Source organism: Suricata suricatta, chromosome 10, assembly GCF_006229205.1.
Source record: "Suricata suricatta isolate VVHF042 chromosome 10, meerkat_22Aug2017_6uvM2_HiC, whole genome shotgun sequence".
NCBI lineage: Eukaryota > Metazoa > Chordata > Mammalia > Carnivora > Herpestidae > Suricata > Suricata suricatta.
Window position 1 is genome coordinate 92,737,227 of NC_043709.1, and position 19,296 is coordinate 92,756,522.

Consider the following 19,296-nt stretch of genomic DNA (forward strand, 5'->3'; position numbering starts at 1 on the left):
TCCATAACAACCCAGCCACCCCCAGATATCCTGCCTTCTCTTAAATTTTGGGAAGTTTGTACTGACGTACTAAGTTTATTTATGCCTGCCTTTCCCCACAAAGAGACTTCAGAAGGTACCTATTGCCTGACTGTGAGTTAAGAATCCAGAAGTGGGAACTAATGTACAGGAAGGAAGTTACCTAGAAAGACTTCCACAGCTATAGATTTTAGCACCAAATTGCAAGTTTTTATTTTATTCATCAGTCAGGCTTCAAGTTCTCTGAAGGAAGGGACTGGATTTTAGGTTCTTTTTATATATGCTGGACACAACATATATACTTTATATATGTTTCAACTGATATGAGTTCCAAAGTTTTACCTTTTTCATCCCAACTCCGTCCTGTATCTGTAGAAGGAAGTCTAACGTCTGATCATCGGTGAAATACCCAGGAGTAGGCTGGCTGCAAATGGGAACAAAGGGATCAGTGGTGAATAAGAAGAGGAGGGGCGCCTGGGTGGCTCAGTCGGTTAAGCAACTGACTTCAGCTCGAGCCATGATCTTGCGGTTCGTGAGTTTGAGCCCCATGTTGGGCTCTGTGTTGGCAGCTCAGAGCCTGGAGCTTGCTTCAGATTCTGTGTCTCCCTCTTTCTCTCCCTCTCCCCCACTTGTGCTCGTCTCTCTCTCTCAAAAATAAACATTGAAGAAAATTTTTTTTAATAATAATAAGAAAAAAACAAGGAATTCTTTCTCTTCTCCCTCACTGCCCAGATATAAAGCAATTGTTCTGAGGAATTTGGACACATGGGAAAGTTGACTGAAATGGCAAACACTTGGAGGAACACACTGCAAACCTGTTCAGGCCTTGCAAGCTCAGTGTCCAGGAAGGTGTCAGATTCTGCCCATGCAGCAGGATAAGGCCTTGTCTGGCTGTAATCAGGAGGTTGCTGCAGTTGGAATCAGGTGCCTTCACCATCTGCAGGAGCTGGACACCATCACTGAATTAGACAAGACCCCAAGAGTTAGCCTCTGGCCAGGATGAGATTCCCAGACCCACCAGTTTGGGCTTTTGATCTCGGTGCACGTGCTTGTCTGTGCTCTTGTATTCATCTCCGAAGTTATCTTTTCAGGTGGGGCACTCTGTCATTCCAGGTAATCTCAGTTTAGAAACCAAACATCCCCAGAGAACTCATGCAAGTCCCAGGAGAACTGCTGCAGAGCCGTATCTCTCAAGTTAGATGCTCTGGGAAAGATAACAGAGCCAAGGATAACGGCAGGGAAGGCGGATGGAAACCTGGAAAGGACGCCTGAAACTGTCACTAAGCTTGGACACCAACTCACTCAGCACTGTATCAAATTATTTCTTTATCTGGACAACTGGGACCATTCTATTTAACAACTGCCAAATTGACTGAAACAATGTGATACTGCCTGAGAAAGTGCTAGAAAATGATTTGAAACTTCTGATAGAAAAGAATGAAGCCAATTACTATGCAGGCCTGGGGTTAAGATGGGTAAAATCCACTGCCTGCGGCAAATGACATGCTTTTGATTAAGAAATAAATAAGAATAAAAAATCAGATTTCATGGATGCTAGCCTTGCTTCCGCCAAAATGATCCTTCGACTAAGAGGAAAAACACAGAAAAAGAGTAGGGCAGATGCTTCAGCACAGTTTTACAAGCTGGTATTTTAAATAAATCTGTCTCCTGACCTGGAGGTTCCCAGTCTCACCTGGTCCCACTCTCAGAATGCAAAACAAATATCCTTCTTTGCAACCTATGTGCAGAGTGATCAGAAATCATGATCGCCAACACATAGCTATCAACACATTACATTACCAAGAAAGGAAGTTTCTATCTCACTAGACTGGAAGACAGTATATTAAGGCCAGCACTCTACCCCACTGTTTCCCCCCAAACCTCAGCCCACTTATTCACCAGCCCAACCAAACTTGGAGACTCCATTACACATGAGGTCTCAGACCTCACCGTGACAAGGTCAGACATCTGCCCTACCTGTAAATGTCAATGAACTCAGACAGGTTGATGGATCTTCGCTTCTCCCATTCTGGCTCTTCTATCTGCAGAGAAGGTGGTAAGCTGTCTCGATTTTGGGCCTGAACAAAAATGTCTCGCAGGGCGACAGCTTGGATATTTCCTAGCACCACAGGAAGAACCAACACTGAGAAGTTGAATTTACTAGCACTCTCCCAGGGTGAGGATCTGAGCGAGAGACACTGAGCCTAATCAGATGGGTCTAATATAGCCCACCCAGACGTATCCAACATAGAGTGACTGGAGAAGCGATTAAGCAGATGCCACACCAAGTGTCTTTGGAGAAGGCAGCCGGGAAAAGCAGCGTTAATAACGGGCCATGGGTGGGGGAGAGTGAGAGGCCCATGGGACAGGAGGTGGCAAAATGGCTGGTGTCAGCAATTCCTGAGCTTTCACTATCTCAAAAGGGAGTCCCAACACACACACACAGATGGGAAACAGCAGCAAAACTAGCCTTGCTTCTTACCAAAGCCAAAGAGGATATAGACAGCCCCGTTTGTGGTGACGTAAACTTGAGGACCAATCAGATCCCCCACACCCATGACGTTGTACTTCACGGGTCGGCCCAACGGACTCCCTGTCCGGCCAGACACCAGCAGAAAGCACAGATCTGCCTGAAGGAGCGGAAAAAAGGGAGTTAATCGATGCCACATCGTGTCCTAGTCAGGTAGTATCTACAGAAGTTGCCGCACTCTGATGAGCTGAGGGTTCAGAAACACTTCCCAAACTCGCACAGCAGAAAGCCAAACCTGTTTCTTTGTTTATCCCCTGGAAGCAAGACAATGAAGCCAATGTCCCCATTCCTTGTTGGATACATGCAAAAAGCACCTTCCTGCCAGCTCAGGCAATTCCTCTGAAGCACGGCTGTCACTGATGAAGTCTTCTGAGGCACAGAATTCTAGCTGAGAGCTAACTACACGACAGCTCACTCCTGGGTCTCTATTCTCACACCCAGAAATCCCCAGGAATATTTGGTCCCAACTAAAATCAACACAGGCCGTCTCTCCCACCGTAACAGTACATGTCTAGCCTGCCACTATCAACCCTCAAGCTGAGGTCAGCAAACCTGTCCTGTGAAAAATCAAAAGGTGGATATTTTAGGTTTTGCAACTCAGATGACTTCTGTAGCAACTAGTGTGAGAGGAGCCATGGATAATAATAAATGAAGAGGCATGACGGTGCTCTAATAAAACTTTATATAAACGGGCAGTGGGCCAAATTTGGCCTGCAGGTCACAGTTTGCCAACCCTGCCCTAAAGGGTTTTCTTCAGTAATAGAGTCACCAGTCACTAGTGCTATCCTGACTTCAGTAAAGCTTTTGACGAAGTTTAGCATGGATTCTTCTGGACAAGACAAAAAGGTACTGTTTTCAGTGTACCTAGAGTAAAAGTCAATGCCAATCCCAAGGGAGGCTTCTGGCGGGACTTACAGCACTCTGCCATTATCCCATTCCTACTCATCATTCTCATTAAAGACTTGAATGAATAGCTTATCTCAAGCTCATCACAGAGCTGAAAGGGAGAGCCAATAGCTATATGACAAACTCAAAATTTAAAATAGTCTTAGTCTTGGAAGATGGGTAAAAAATCTGAAAGAAGAAATGGGGCCACTAATAAGCTGATTAATTAAAAGGTGTGGGTGTTTTAACTGATTATAAACAAAAACTAAATCTTAGAAAGGCTATCACAATCTACAGCTGCATCAGTGAAATATAAAGCCTATATCTAAAGGAGTAACAATTTCCTTATGCAAGAATAACTGGTTATATCACAAATAGAATACTGTGTTCAGCTATGGGTGCCACATTTTAAAAGAGATATGGATATCAAATGGAGTGCAAAGGGAGAGAAAGCAAGGAAGAGAGAGGTCTAGACTTCATGTTGCACGGAGGACAGTATAAGAGATCGGAGGTATTTAACCTTGAGAGTGGCATGCTTAGTGAGATGAGGCTAAGGGCTAATGGGCTTTCATGTAGAAAGAGGATTAGATTCATTCAGAGTGTCTCTATGGGGCTGAAGCTAGAACCACAGTGAGTGGAAGCTATGAGAATGAGAAAACAGAATTCTCACCAATATGACAGAATTTTCTAGACCTGACCAAAAATGAAATGAGCTACCTTACAAATCAGTGATATCCCCATTAGCTTGAGTACTCAAGAAGCGTATGGAGGCCAATGTGTCTGGAATACTGTATCAGATTATAGCACAGTGGAAGAGGGGTAACCACATGGCTTTTAAGGTCCCTTCCCACCTAGAAGACACAAACTGTTCGAGACCAGATCAGTTCCTCTAGCCCCAAACCAGGTCCCTCTGTCCCAAGCCCACCTTATTCTAAACCCAGATCTAAGAATGGAATCACTCTAAGTCATAGACCTAATATGTTCCTTCCCTCAAGAAGAGAGAGCCTTCCATTACTGTAGCTCAGAATAAACCAGAGGTTAAGTTCCCCAGGTTCGTTGTTCCTGGCACTATGGTCAAGACAGGTCGGTCGAAAGATGAGGCTATTGCTCTAAACCCATCGCTTCACTAAGATTTTTCTAGTACCATCTATCAACTTTTCAGGCAGAATGGAGACTATTCATCTCTACACTCTATGTAAATAAGTAAATTCTGTGACACAAGTTGGGCAATATACTGTTTTTGCTGTTTGGTTAAGACAAAAAAAAAAAAAAACCCCACAAAGTAGGAATAGACAAGAAGCTAAGTCCTCTAATAGAGGCCACCTCCCTATGGAGGGTTCTTAAAAGCCAGAACCTCTAGCCTATCAACAACCACTGAGATTTTTAAACTTTTTCGATTTCTTGCTATGCCTCTGTTAACCATACTTCCCTTGAAAAGAAATTCCCCATACTTTCCACTTTGGCACCTTCAGATAATCACTCCCTGATGGGCACAGTCTTCGAAATTTCCCCCTAGACCCTGGTCTCTTTATTCACAATGATGGTAATAAAAAAGATTATGTAAACAGTAGCTGAGTTCTTGGTTCAATCTATTTGAGACCAACTGACTAGCTGAAGAAAAACTAACAGAAAGTACCCTTCAAACAGACGAGCCTTCAGAAATTTACCTAACTTCTTTGTTCTTATCTTACAAAGTATCACCAGGTGTCGTAGAGCAGTGCTCCTCAAAACCTGTGATTGGTGAAGCACTTTCAGTTAGTCTCCGGAGCTCCTGGCAGCAAACCATAAAACACGGACAGATTCCATTCTGTTCTAAGTAATTTTACTTGCAGATTTTATATGCCATATATATGCATTACAAAAATCACAACAGCAAACACAAGGCCTACTAAAAATTAAAATAAGCTATCAAATAAAGCAAAAGTATCTACATCCACAGTCTTCCACAGATAGTAGCTGCCAATTGTTCCTGGCAAACTCACAGAGGAAGTCTGAGAAAAAGTCTTTGAGGAACTTCGACACAAGCTTGAAGAAAAGCTTTAGGAGTAAAAACTTAAAGTTGAGATAAATCTGTTCATTAATGCATTCTTTCCTGTGAATCAGGAGGGAAAACTACTATTATTTTATCTGTGCACAGAATAACTAGCTCCAGTACCCCGCAGCTCCAGTACAACATAACTGAGGAGCATAATTTAAGAACTAATGTACTAGACTCCAAGTCTGTATTATCACAGACTGTGTTACAAGTATCCTTTCTTAGGTCACTGTTGTTACTACTTATTCAATTCACAATGTTCTCTATGTGTACGAACTATCAGTCTCTCTTACTGTTTTATGTAAAATAAAAACTAAGTGTATATAACTAACAATACATACACAGGGTCCAAAATAGGCACTACATTAGGTATTTCAAATACGGTAGCTCCAACTTTCACAACAATCCTGTGAGTAGACATAACATTCCCATGGCCAAGGCTCAGTTGGGTTCCATGGCTTGCCCCAGACCACAGAGCTACCGCAGAGCAAGAACTGAAACACAGACCCATCTGGTTCCAGAGTTCCACCATGTCAGTTAACGGCAACATAAAGAGGCTGCCGGGAAAATGAGTTCATGGTGGTAATTCACTCAGTCTCACAAAGAGAATTTACTTAAATACATGTCCTCGTAAAAAGGTTTTGAGGAGCATTTATAATAACACTAGGAGCTGACTAAAGCTGGAGCATTACCTATGAGAAATACAGATCATTTAATGTAAGGCATACCTGCAATCCCCCAATGGCCAGGACCACAAGATCTCTAACGCCATCTTCATCCAAGTCTGGCAGCACCACCCCTGGGGCAGCCAGGGTACCATTGGATAAGTAGCCTGGGTTTAATGTCCAAATAGCTTTCCCTAGGGGAGGACAAATAGGCTGATCACAATTACAACTCTGGGACTCTGGAAAAGGCAGATGCCATGCTCCCAGATCAGAAAAGAGAAACCCAATGGGCAAATGACACACAGCAGCTCTTCCTTACTTTTTTAGCTTTTATCTTACTGGGGACAAAGGGAGGAGGGAGTGTAAGCTGAAATCCTCAAGTATCTGACTCATAAACCTGTGTCATAACTTCATGCCTAGATTTTTTGGATAAAATGGAAGTACTGAAGTCTCTCCAAGAAAGAGGAGCCCACTTGTCTGGGGCAGAGGGACTGATCTGCAGGAGATTATTACAACTATTAAGGAATCATCCAGGGGCTGCCAACCCGACCAAGTCTCCCTCCTGCTACCACATGTTCGTATGAGCGGGGAAATTGTAGGAGGGTTTCAAAATGACTTCAGTTCAAGAGCTCACACTTAAATTTTTTTCTCTCAAAATTACCCCACTACCCAGCTCCAACCTCTAAAACTGGGAAGGTTGCAATGCCTTCATTCAGCCTGGCTCAGGTCCAAGCACACCAAGCGGCACACTTATGGGTTATATACACTTATGTCGGGGGCCTTTGTTATACTTGATTCTTTTTCATTCCTTGTGTTATGGATGTCTGAGTATAATACGAAGTCGAAAGGCCAAATCGACATGCATCAACAAACGCTAGTTTCTTCCCTGACCTTTTTTAAAGTGGTTAATGGCCAAGTTTAAACAGGGACCCTGTATATATCAGACAAGAGCTAGAGCTTGACTCTCTTTTGTACTCTGAAGACGATTTAGAAACCAAAAGCCTCAGGGTAGTTTCTGTTTGGGTAACTCAGTTAAGCCCCAACCTAACACCAAACAGGTTTAACCGCAGATCTATTATTCAATCTCTTCAAACCCTTTCTCTATTTACCTTAATACACACCTTCCCAAGTAGTAAAATCAGATTTTCCATCATGCAACAGTGACAAGGCCCCTTCCATATGAGACTGTTCTGATCAGAGATTGTGACTCACTGGAACAGAGACTTCTGTGGAAAATGATCTTTACCTGACGTCGCATTGAATGCACTTAACATCTTATGTGTCCCTGACACAAGGCAGATGGTTTCAGCCACGCTTCCTGGCATCAGATCCAAACATGTAATATCTCGGGCCTCCTCAGGGAGGGGACTCAACCAGAGTGTGCTGCCATTCATCCCTGAAAGGCACACAAGGATAGCAGCTGGCCTTGAGACACCTAAAAGCACTCAGGAGACACAAGAAAAGAGACGGAGAAGATAAACAATACAAGTGAGCAGGAGGCCAGAAAAGCACAAGCCACAGGGGCTAAGGCAACACCTCACACCTGTGTATCCTGCGCCCTCCCATAGTTCTGGCTCCAAGTCTGAACAACAGAGTTCTTCTCCTATCTGCTCAACCCGCTTCTCATGTAAGACAAGAGGTTGTAGGACCTCTTCCAGGCCACCCTGTGTGCATCCTGCACCTCTCCCAACACGCTTGTCTACATGTCTGTCACCTACCTCGGCCCCCACTAAATAGCAATACTCGTAAGGATGAAGGCTGTCACATTAATCTCTGTGTCCTTACTGCCACACAAAGCACCTAGCACATAGAACAACCAAATGTTTGCTAAATAAAAGACAGGAGCAAAATCCAGACTATGGGAAATCATTGTTGAGAACAAAAGCAATCAAGAGGGAAAGGCATGCTCAGAAAAGTCATACTGATTTAGAACATGTACAGAGCAAGGGGCAAAGAAATACCTGAGTTCTGAGATGCCTGGGTGGCTCCGTCAGTAAAGCCTCTGACTCTTGATTTCAGCTCAGGTAATGATCTCATGGTTTGTGAGATCGAACCCCATGGTAGGTTCTAGGCTGACAGTGTGGAGCCTGCTTGGGATTCTCTCTCTCCCTCTCTCTCTGCCCCTCTCTGCTCACTCTCTCTTTCTCTCTAAACAAAAATAAATAAACTTGAAAAAAAAAAGAAATACCTGAGTTCTCATCATCACTAGCAAGTGCTGAGAGCAGAAAAAATAAAACATTTTAAAAATAAATCTGAAGATTACATTTAGCAATGATCAGTAGGTCTTCCTGGTCTAGAGTCCCATGGAATCAGCTGATATAGGCCGTCAGGAAAGAATACTTGGGAAAACTTAATGCCTAGGTCCAAGGACAGCTGGAAAGGGATTAGAGTAGCTCATCTCTTTAGTAAATAATCCTTTATGTCACTTAATTAACAATCAGAATAACAACTTTCTCTTTTGCCAGTTTTACATTCACTTTCAGGATAGGGAAGCTGACTCATCTCAACACTCTCCACTTCCAGCAGCAACCAATATGGACAAAGCAATTAAGTTTTAGAGCTTCACTGTACCTATTCCTCAGCACTGCTAATTAAATAATACAACCAAAAACACAAGTGACAAGCTGTGGCTCACTGTTCCAGACCCTGTTGCCAGAAGCATTGATACACATGACTAATTGCGGTAACATATGTTAGCTTCCGGACTTCCCAGGGCTGCTGTGATTAATGTACTGTGCTGTCCTTCCTCCTTGAGGACCCTACGGAGACTCCAGATCAATTCTCTGAGTTATTTTCTTCCAGGTGGTAATGGGCTATCCCTTCCCCACTAGACTGCGGTTCCTTGAGGCCAAGACCACACTCATTTTGTTCAACTTAATATGACCAGCACAGCTCTATGGAAGGTGCACAGCAGGTATTCAATACATAGGTGTTGAATAAATGAAGCCACAAATGAATAAAGAAATAAATAACATAATCCTTCTTGTGCTCAGTGGCACAGATCCTTGAGCCCACTGGCTGGGGTTATGGGCACAACAGTTTGACATAAGGGTCAAGGACGGGAACTCCAGAGACAGTCTCTCAGCTATACTGTTTAAATCCCAGTTCTACCATTTATCAGCTGTGGGACTTTGGCAAGTTCCTTAAATTCCCTATACCTCAGTTTCCCCATATGCAAATGTGGGATAATAATATTAGTCTGCCCCATAGGATTATGTTGAGAGATAAATCTGTTCATAACATGTTATACACCAGTGCATAGTACACAGGAAGTACCATATGTCAGCACCAGTGTTTTTATAATCTGTAACCAAATGAGGCTAGTCTGTGTTGTGTCCAAACTTTGCCACAGGAGTCCTGATATAGAGCGATCTGTGTAAAACAATAACTTAAAAAATTCTCCAAATCTAAAAGGGGATAGGGAAAATTTTTACTGCAAAGGCTAATGAGTCACAGACCAAAAAAAAAGTAGTTAAAGTTCAATCATATAAAAGCCAATTAAAATCAAAAGTCAACCCTATAGGCTGAAGTTTCTCTCTGTAAACAGATCTATTCCTAAATTGCTTCTACATATTACATAAGACTCAGAAAGGTTTTTCTAATATTATCAGAGAAGTGGGCAGCTTAGAATTCCCTAAAACATACCTAGATGTTTATTCCAGCGCCTGGATGATTAAAAAGTAGCTACTAGGGCATCCTCAGCCTCAAACCAGAGTTCCTGTGTCAGTTTACAGACTGCAGTTTGAATCCACTTTAATGGAGGCTGTAGGACAAACCAGAAGCCCCCATATACCTAAGTTCAAAATGCAACTTTTTTTTTCGCAGTTGACATGTATCAGCAAACTCGATTAAGTTAAGTTGTATAAGGTTTACTAAAGAGACTGTTTACAAAGATGTGGTCAGGGTGTAGAGAAACCACAAGGGATAATACAACCCCTCAGAACTGTTACCACTCCCAGGCCCAAAGAAACAGGAGAGGAAGTGATTCCTGAAGTCTTGAAAAATAAAGTGCTATGAGAAGACCACCTTAAGAGAAGATGTGACCATGATCGCGGATGTAGCCAGCCTGAGGTCACTATGGCAGAGAGGAAGTCAAGGGAATAAATACCCTCTCTTCCTCTCCTCCAACTTCTTGCCTGTGCTCCCTACTCACCAAACCCAACTGGAAGTTGGCAGGCAAGGGAGCCTGTTGACATATGCCTACTGGTCAGTCTTCCAATGCAGAGAGCAGGGTGGAGACCAGAGAGAGAGAGGAGTAAACAGAGGGAGTATAAAGAAAGCACCCAGCCAAGATATATGTTCGTAAAAATATGTTAGAACATGAACAGAAGCTTTCTGCTGGGGATGGGAAGGAAGGTAGGATTGGGTTAACATTTACTATAATCTAAGAAGCAATGGAAAATTGGCTGGGAGAAAACTCAAGAACCCTAAGAACTAGTGCTGTTCATTGGTGTGCAGACACGTCCCTTCCTCTCTGGATCTCAGTTTCTGTACCAGACTGGGTGACCCACTAAAAGTTCTTCCAGCTACAACTCCCCATGATTTCTTAAAATGAGTTCTGCTTACACACAGGAGCTTCCCGATAAGGTTTGTGACGTATGACAGACCCATAATGACTTTCTATTCACTCCAGATCCTTTTCCATACTGCCCTAAACAACCCTGATGTTTCCTCTTAGTTCACAGCCCCTCCAACCCATGAGCGAGATTCTCCTGTAGCCGCCTCTGTAAGACAGGTCTCTTACCAATGGCACTCCCATTCCTTGAAGTTACAAAGGAGAGAAGTACATCACGCAGGCCATCTCCATTCACATCGGCCAATTCCAATGGAGATAGGTCCCCACCTGATAAACACATGAAAACAAAAAATCCCAAGTTAAGTCCAGGTTACAACGGGAACAGACATAGAGCACTGCCAGCACCTCCCTAAAGAATAGGCAGACTCGGGGTTCCTAGATAACAGAGTACACACAGTACTGCCTATTCTTCTAAGTACAGCTAAAATCCTGGGGCATAACTGACAAAACAAATGTTAAGAAGACTCTGGCTAGAGGTTGCAAAACCCAAGTAATGACAAGGTGCTGGCTCCCCTGGGTTTTCCTCGGCCTGGTACATCCTAGACAAGGTGGTGCAGAAGCTGGCAATCCAGAAACGCCAGCAGGTACAGACACAAAAGAGCCAAGAAAGGCTGGCTCCCCTAGCCAGAGGACCAGGAAAGGAGCAGCACAGCAAGACAGGAACGTTTGAGATGACAACTGTTCTACTCCAACCAAACACCACACAGACAGAACTGTGCCCCCACCCGCATCCCCACAGCAAAGGCCAAGTGAGAGCCTGGAGTTCCACTTTGCCCAGCTACAATAAGGTACCCTTCCCCTGCCCCAACCAAGCTTACATCGGAGAAGGTAGGCAGGGAGCCAGGACCTTCACCCTGCCTAGTGCCCTGCACACACAAGGGAAGCCTACAGTTCTACCCCTACTCGGCATTGAGGAGGCGGCCCACGCCACCCCTGCCAGGATGGTGTCAGCAGACGCCTAGCAGGGAGCCTGGGCTTCCCACTGAGCGGTGACAAGTGGATAGTGCCACCCCACCCTTCAACAGTGTGGTCAGTGGACTCCTGCCAAATTTGGAGAGAACTCATGCACAGCTGGTGGAAGTGTAAATTGGCACAACCACGATGGAAAATAATGTAACCTAAATTGAATACGTGCACACTCTAGGACCCAGCAGTATCACTCATAGGTTAATGCCCCAGAGAAATGGTCCCACACTGCATCAGGGAACATGCACAAGAATCTTCTTAACAGCATTATTTATCTTTAAAAACATAGAGGCCACCTAAATATTCATCAACAGTAAAATGGATCAATACATCATGGGAAATCAGTGGTGAAAATGAGTAAGGCCCAGTTACAGTATATCAATATTGGTGAAGCTCAAAAAGCGTTTTATGAACATGCTAAACAACAACAAAAAAGCAAGTCACAGAAGACTGCTTAATTACATTTATAATTCAACGCAGGCAAATTTACTTTACCCTGTGGTAAAACTTTAAAGAAGAGTAAAGAAATAATGACACAAAATCCAGGGCAGTAGAACACTCTGGCAGGGAGAGGCAGCTTTGGTGAGGAGGAGCATGTGGAGATTTCAAATGTCTTTCTAATGAATGCCCTATTCCTTAAAGTTGGTGGTGGATACATCACTGATTTGTTCCTAGGAAAAAAGGAAGGAAGAGGGGCGCCTGGATGGCTCACGCAGCTGAGCATCCGACTCTTGATTTATGGCTCAGGTCACGATCCCAGGGTCACGGGACTGAGCCCTGTGTCGGGCGCCAGGCTCCGCAATGAGTGTGGATGGACCCTGCTTAAGATTCTCTCTCTCTCTCCGCCCCCCCTGGTTCTCTTTCTCTCTTACTCCCCCTGCCCAGGCCCTCACCCCCACTTGAGCTCGATCTCTCTCTAAAATTAAAAAAAATTAAAATAAATTAAAATTTTTGTAAAAAGGAAGGAAGACACATAGAGATACCCTGTGTGGTGGGAACATGGCAGACGTCACATCTACTTAGTCTTGCCTTAAGAGAAAGTAAAGGTGAGAACACAACTCATCAGAAACTAAAATCAACTAGGATTAGTGAAGCATCAGAGGTAAAATATTTCTAAATAAAAATGATGTAGGGATCTGAGAGTATTGTAGAGGATGGAAAATTTCTCCTCTACCCTCTTAGGGTTTCTAGCTGGGACTGAGGAACAAGACATAACGAGATAACTGATTAAGACGACAGACTAACATGAGAAAAAGACTCAAAGTTCATTGAATGAAACTTCACATGAACATGGGAGCCTCCACAGGAAAATAAAGACCTGGAGAAGTGCTTACGTACTGGGTTGAACAAAGAGTGGTAGCCACAGGAAGGGAACTAACAATTCTGAAGTGATTAAAGGAAGAGAAGAATTCTTTTTTTTTTTTTTTTTTTTTTTGAGATGAGCTAGCTGTCAGCACAGAGCCTGATGCGGGGCTCGAACCCACGAACCATGGGATCATGACCTGAGCTGAAGCTGGACGCTTAACCGACTGAGCCACCCAGGCTCCCCGAAACGAGTTACTTTAACAAGGTCTGTTTGCACAGATTTCCCTTGACCCCCTGTCTCTGTTGATTAGAATGTTTCTTTCCTCCTGGTACTGGGAGAGCATCTTTCACATAGGAGTTTCATCTCCTGCTTCAAGGGAAGAATTCAAGGTCAAGATCAGTGTGTCGTTCTTACATCTGCTGTTATTCGTGTGCCTTCAACTCAAAATAAACAGTCTTTTATTTACGGTGACATATTTTGGGGTGGTGTAATCTGAACCCCTGCACCCCAATGCAGTTTACAAAAGATAGGACTGCTGCGGCACTGACAGCTCATATGGAAAATCCCCATTCTTGACCCAGAGCAGGCTGTTTTAAAGAAACCTGCTCCAGAAGGAGACAAAATAGCTAGAGTTACTTGGGTGGCACCCACCTAACCGTTAGGAACAAGAAAGAAAACTTACTGCAAGAAAGCAAGTCTACTTTACTTGAAATGATTTTAAAATTCAAATTGGGTCAGGCTCCTACTAATAACAAATGCCTGAGGGTCCTGCAAAGCCCTGGCCTCATGTCTGGCCAGGCCTGGAGCCTTACTTTTCTCTGTAAACAGCCGGTCTCTCAGCACCGCTCGCCTCTGGCAGTGTTGGCTGCACTGCAAGGACCCAGCAAACCAATGCTCTGTCCTATCTGCATCTAATTAAGACCAACACCAATAGAAAGCAAGCTTCTGGAGCTGCATCAGTCTTTTCTGTTTTATTTCCAATTTTAACCTCCTAGCCACCTCCACACACAGGGAAGGGAATGCTATACAGAACACACTTATTTGTAAAGACCTGGGGAGGGACTTTTCAGCATCATCAGAAGTTATACAGAATTCCATGTAAACTTGAAGTGTCACAGAACTGGGGCTGGGAATCCTGCAACTCACCTCGCTGGGAACCCAGGTGGCGGCTCCAAGTGCTGTGCAGATCTCTGGGGGGACAGGGAATCAGGAAAGCACATACGAGCACCAGGATCATGGAGATGACCAAAGTTAGCAGGAAGACAGATGTGCGCACATAGGACACAATGGAAGAGGTTGCCTTCTGCTCCAGGCCCCCAAGAGGTTCTGAGGGATACCCCTCTGTGGTGACCTCTGAAAGATGTGGCTTCGCAGCCCCCACAGCCTCGGCATCTGAGTCAGGCTCTGGCACTTCTCCCAGAGGGCTCTTCCCGTTTTTGACGCCCCCATTCTTCTGCTGCAAGTTGAGCACCAGGTCATCCTCACTCTCGTCACTGTCGGCCTGTGTGAGGGGGTCATACTCCCCTAGATCTGGACTTTTCTTCCCTGAAACACAGAAAGACAGAGTGTCAGGAAGAACTAGGAAGGAGAAACCCTCAACAACTACATGGCAACTGTGAACACCTAAGAAAACACAGAAAACAAAACTGAAGTTTACAAACTTAGATCTTGGTGGCTATCTGTAAAACAGATGCCAGCAAAATGAGGAAAGAATGGGGGGGAGGGGGATAAAAAATCAGAGTTCTAGAATTACTGCTTTTATGAGTTTAAAAAATTAGAAAAGAAACAAAGAAAGTGAAAATTTTCAAATACCTTTTCAGTTTAAAAAAAACTCTTAATTTATGTGAATCTCACTAAAGAAAAAGGCATGGCTCTTATATCAACCTTCCATATGCCTTATGTGCAGATTTCCTTTCATTTTCTTAAATCTGTGATGTTGTAATTTTTCCCGGAACTTGCCTAAACTTCAGAAGAATTGGTCTCTGGGCACTGCTTCTCACAGTTGGATATTTGTGGCTTCCTCATGGTCTCCACGGAAACAGCTTAGAAAGTAGAACATGGTCACCTGAAGACGTTCTGCTAAAAATTCACTTCTGATAAACTGCTTATGATTCTAATGCCCTGTCAGTACATGTTTTCATAAACAGTGTTTACTTTTAAAAATGCTATTCTGAGCAAGTATTGTAGGAGGGGTGGGATCAAGCAGGAATGCAGAGGTAAAGGATTTGTCTCAAAGCTGGCTTACTCAACAAGCACCCTATTTTTACCTAGACTCTACATTTATTTGGGGTGGCCTACAGGTGAAAATTATAGGAGAGCTTGAGCAATACTTCCTCCCAAGCCACTCGACCTTCACTGCCAATGACTAAATTATTTTATCCCTTTTAGTTCATGCTATAACCATGCAAAAACCAAGAAAAAGTTTCTGGTTTTGAAAATTACATGGTAAGCTGTACTAACATAAACTCCATTGTTAAATCTTTTATTAAGAAGAAATACAAAGGGGCACCTTGGTGGCTCAGTCAGGTGAGCACCTGACTCTTGATTTCGGCTCAGGTCATGATCCCAGGGTCATGGGATCAAGCCCCACATCAGGCCCCCGCCAGACTCCATGCTGAGTATGGAGCCTGCTTAAGATTTTCTCTCTCCTTCTGCCCCTCTCCCCAACTTCCCCCTCCATCTATAAGTAAGTAAGTAAATAAGCAAATAAAGTTTAAAAAAGAAATATAAAAAAGAAAATACAACCCAGCTAATTTAAAAGGAAAGAAGAATTCTTGATGTTGATCTCTGCCTCTCATCACTGGGATCTTGGTGATGTCACTTCATATATTATGTCTCATTTACTCAAGACATAATATGAAGCAATAAAACACTATAAAGAAACCAATAAGGGAAGTAAAATTTTTAATGTAAAGCTTAGTGCCTGGTACACAGAAAATGAATAAATATTTGATTAAAATGTAAACATTACACAGAAATACTTAATAACATTAACTATTTTACAAAAAAAGCATGGAAGTTACTGAGCAAACTGACATTCTATTAACTAGAAACTTCGATGTATTTCACTTTCAAAGCTATTCATTTTATCAACAAGTTGGATTTGACTTGTAAAGGCACAAGTTGTAAGAAAATAGACCAATTATTAGGAATTTAATTCAAAATAGTACTTCCAAATTATCCCATAAAGTCAGTACAGATTTAAACTAATCTTCTACAATTTATATATCTCCTCTGTGAACTAAATTATTTTATTAATTAGGGTACAGAATTCCCTAACTGTCCCATATAATTTTAGTTATAATAATTTGCAAACAGAACCATAGGCTGTTGTAATATTAACTTGAAAACTTAAAAAAATTTTTTAACTAAAAGGATATACCTGATGGGACTAAAAATGTGATATATACATCCAGTGGATTATTATCCAGCCTTAAAAAGTAAAGAAACTCTAACATATGCTATCATACAGATGAACCTTGAAGACATTATGCTAAGTGAAATAAACCAATCCCAAAGAGACTGTATGATTCTTACATGAAGTAGTTATCTAGATTAATTAAATTTATAGAAACAAATTAGAATGTAGTTTCCAGGGCCTGAGAGTGTGGGTAAATGGGGAGTTGTTATTTAATGCGTACAGGTTTCCCTTGCTGTCCAAAAGCACTGTTCCTATCAAACTCCTTATAAGCTACAATAGCATAAAACAAAGAAGCAATTACCATGAATTTATATGGGAAACATTTTTGAGCTTTCCCAGACCCAAGCAATATCCTCTTCCAGGCTTCTCTGATACCTCAGGACACATGTTGCTAATGGTGGCCCAGAATAAACCGGGATAAAGCACAGATGCCCACAGACACAGTTCGGAGCCCTGGCGGCTTGGGGCTGAGAGGCTGAGTGGGGGTCCCAGGCAACGAGCTTGGCGGGGCCCCTCTCGCAGCCGGGGTGAGCGCTGCCTCTATAATGACTTGCTGCAAAACAAGTGCTGAATGCTATTTCCATTTTTTGCCTTTTTTCATAAAAGCAAAAATCCTCTTGAGATTTCTGTAGGTGAGTGAAAACAGGCACTGACGTAGGTCTTTGATAAAAGCAAAGTGACATAAGGCAAACTATCAAAAATCGGGGGATGCCTGATAGAGTTTCGTCTTTGCAAGAGGAAATTTTAGACACTGGTTGCACAACAGTGTGAATATACCTAACAATACTCCATTTAGGGGCGCCTGGGTGACTCAGTTGGTTAAGCATCCGACTTCAGCTCAGGTCATGATCTCACGGTTTGTGGGTTTGAGCCCTGCGTTGGGCTCTGTGTTGACAGCTAGCTCAGAGCCTGGAGCCTGCTTCACATTCTGTATCTCCCTCTCTCTCTGACCCTCCCCTGCTCACACTGTCTCTCTCTCTCTCTCTCTCTCAAAAACAAATAAAGAACATTAAAAAAAATTTTTTTTAAATACTACATTTAAAGTGGGTTACATTTTAAAATGGCACATTTAAAGATGGCTAAGATGGTAATTTTTATGTGTATTTTACTGCAATTTTCAATTTTTTTAATTAAAAAATAAAAAGAATATATCTGACAAAGAGGAAAACATGGGGCAGCCCCCAATCTCAGGGTAGGAGGAGACTTTGAAGATCACATACTCAAACACCCACCACACACCTAAACATAAGCAATATGAGGGAAACTCACTGCCCTCCGATCCAGAAAGCAGTTCCATATGCTGATTCAAGAATCTGTTTCTGGGGATTTGCCAATTATCGGCCCTAGTTCTAATTTCCGGGACCCCTCTTCCACATGCAGGTCCTTCAAACCTGAAAATACCAATCATAAGAAAAGTATGACATAGTATTTAGGAGTTTACGTCTTTACAAGCAGAGTCAAATCCTGGCTCCATCGCTTATTAATCATGTGACCTCAATTAAATTTCCTAGCTCAAGTAAGCCTGATTCTTCCCATTTCTGAAATGGGGTATTGTTTTTTTCCTTCCTCGCGTAACTATTTTTGAGGATTAAACAGATAACATATGCACAGTCCTTAGTGTCTGGCTTAGAGTTCCACTCAACAAATTTCAGCTTCTATTATAATTGTTGGCATCATTTCTCCCAACTGCCCAATCTTGTCTTCTCCAGGTTAAATGTCTCTACCTCTTTGAACTCATTACTTGAAGAAGCACTGTTTCACGTGTCCTCGACATCCTGGCCACTCTGCTCTGGACACAGTGTGGTATGTCAGTGCTTCTTAAAGTAAGGTTATCGGAACTGGATACACTCCCCCGGGTGCAGTCTGGCCAGGCCAGGGAGGGCAGAGCCGTGTCCTCCCTCGTCCGGAGAGCACTCTACAATTCGATTACTGTAACCTAAGATCTTGCCAGCTTTCTTGGCAGTCACATTACACAACTGATTCAGCTCAAACTCCCAGGTACTTTCTACGTACACTCAAGCCATCTTATATAATGGTACAACTGGATTTTTAACAGCAAGTGAAAAATTTAGCATTGATACTTACTAAAAATTCAACCTTGCTACTCAGTTGCCACCTTGCAACAAATATACCAGCCTAAAGGAGTTAAAGTAAAACCATTTCTAAAATACTGGCTAACAAAACAGTTTAAAAGAAATACATTTTATGATATCACACACTATCACAGGCAGGAAGAAAACTTGGCCGCATATGCTACAGAAACTAGTAAAATCTTTACTAAACCTATAAAAATGATTTGCAAGCATTCTTTGAAAAACAGCTGCTGTTGAATTGGTCCCTGTAAAAGACTATATACTTCCAGTTGATGATGGCAAAGGAAAGCATTTCTGTCAGTAGCCTTCTGAAAAACTGGGGGGAGAGGGGGAAGCAGGTGGTGGTGTAATAAAAATAGGAGAAAAGAAAACAGTCACATTCCCAAACTATAATTTATGAAAACTTGTTGCTGAAACTTGTATCCAATTGAGGAAGCACAGTAAGAGTAAACACATGTGTCTCAGGTCCCCAACAATGAGCAGGGTTCACAGAGTTCTAATGACAACAACGATAAAGATGATGGCAATGATGATAACTGGAAAGTACGAAGTGCCTACTATTCTGGGCACTGGTCCAAGCACGTACATGCTAATTCCTTTGTTCTTCATGACAACCCTGGAAGGCAGGTATCATTATTGTTATTGCTACTGTTGTTGTTGTTGTTGTTGTTAATATCCCCATTTCACCAACAAGAAATGAAAATATAGAGACGTAAGTTGCATAAGATCACAAGACGAGAAAGAAAGGGAGCCAGGATTCAAATTCAGGCAATTTGACTACAAAGTCCACAACCCTAACCA

General features: G+C 42.7%; 1 protein-coding gene across 1 annotated transcript in view; it reads right to left on the reverse strand.

The window, feature by feature from the left end:
* Positions 1-19,296, reverse strand: part of FAM234B (family with sequence similarity 234 member B) — a 33,674-nt gene that overhangs the window by 9,408 nt on the left and 4,970 nt on the right. Inside the window, exons 2-9 of the mRNA XM_029954053.1 lie at positions 14,128-14,526; positions 10,878-10,976; positions 7,380-7,568; positions 6,197-6,327; positions 2,501-2,648; positions 1,996-2,137; positions 834-977; positions 361-442 (exon numbers count right to left, since the gene is read on the reverse strand). Coding sequence (XP_029809913.1) covers positions 361-442; positions 834-977; positions 1,996-2,137; positions 2,501-2,648; positions 6,197-6,327; positions 7,380-7,568; positions 10,878-10,976; positions 14,128-14,526 — 1,334 coding nt within the window. The remainder of the gene's footprint in view (positions 1-360; positions 443-833; positions 978-1,995; positions 2,138-2,500; positions 2,649-6,196; positions 6,328-7,379; positions 7,569-10,877; positions 10,977-14,127; positions 14,527-19,296) is intronic.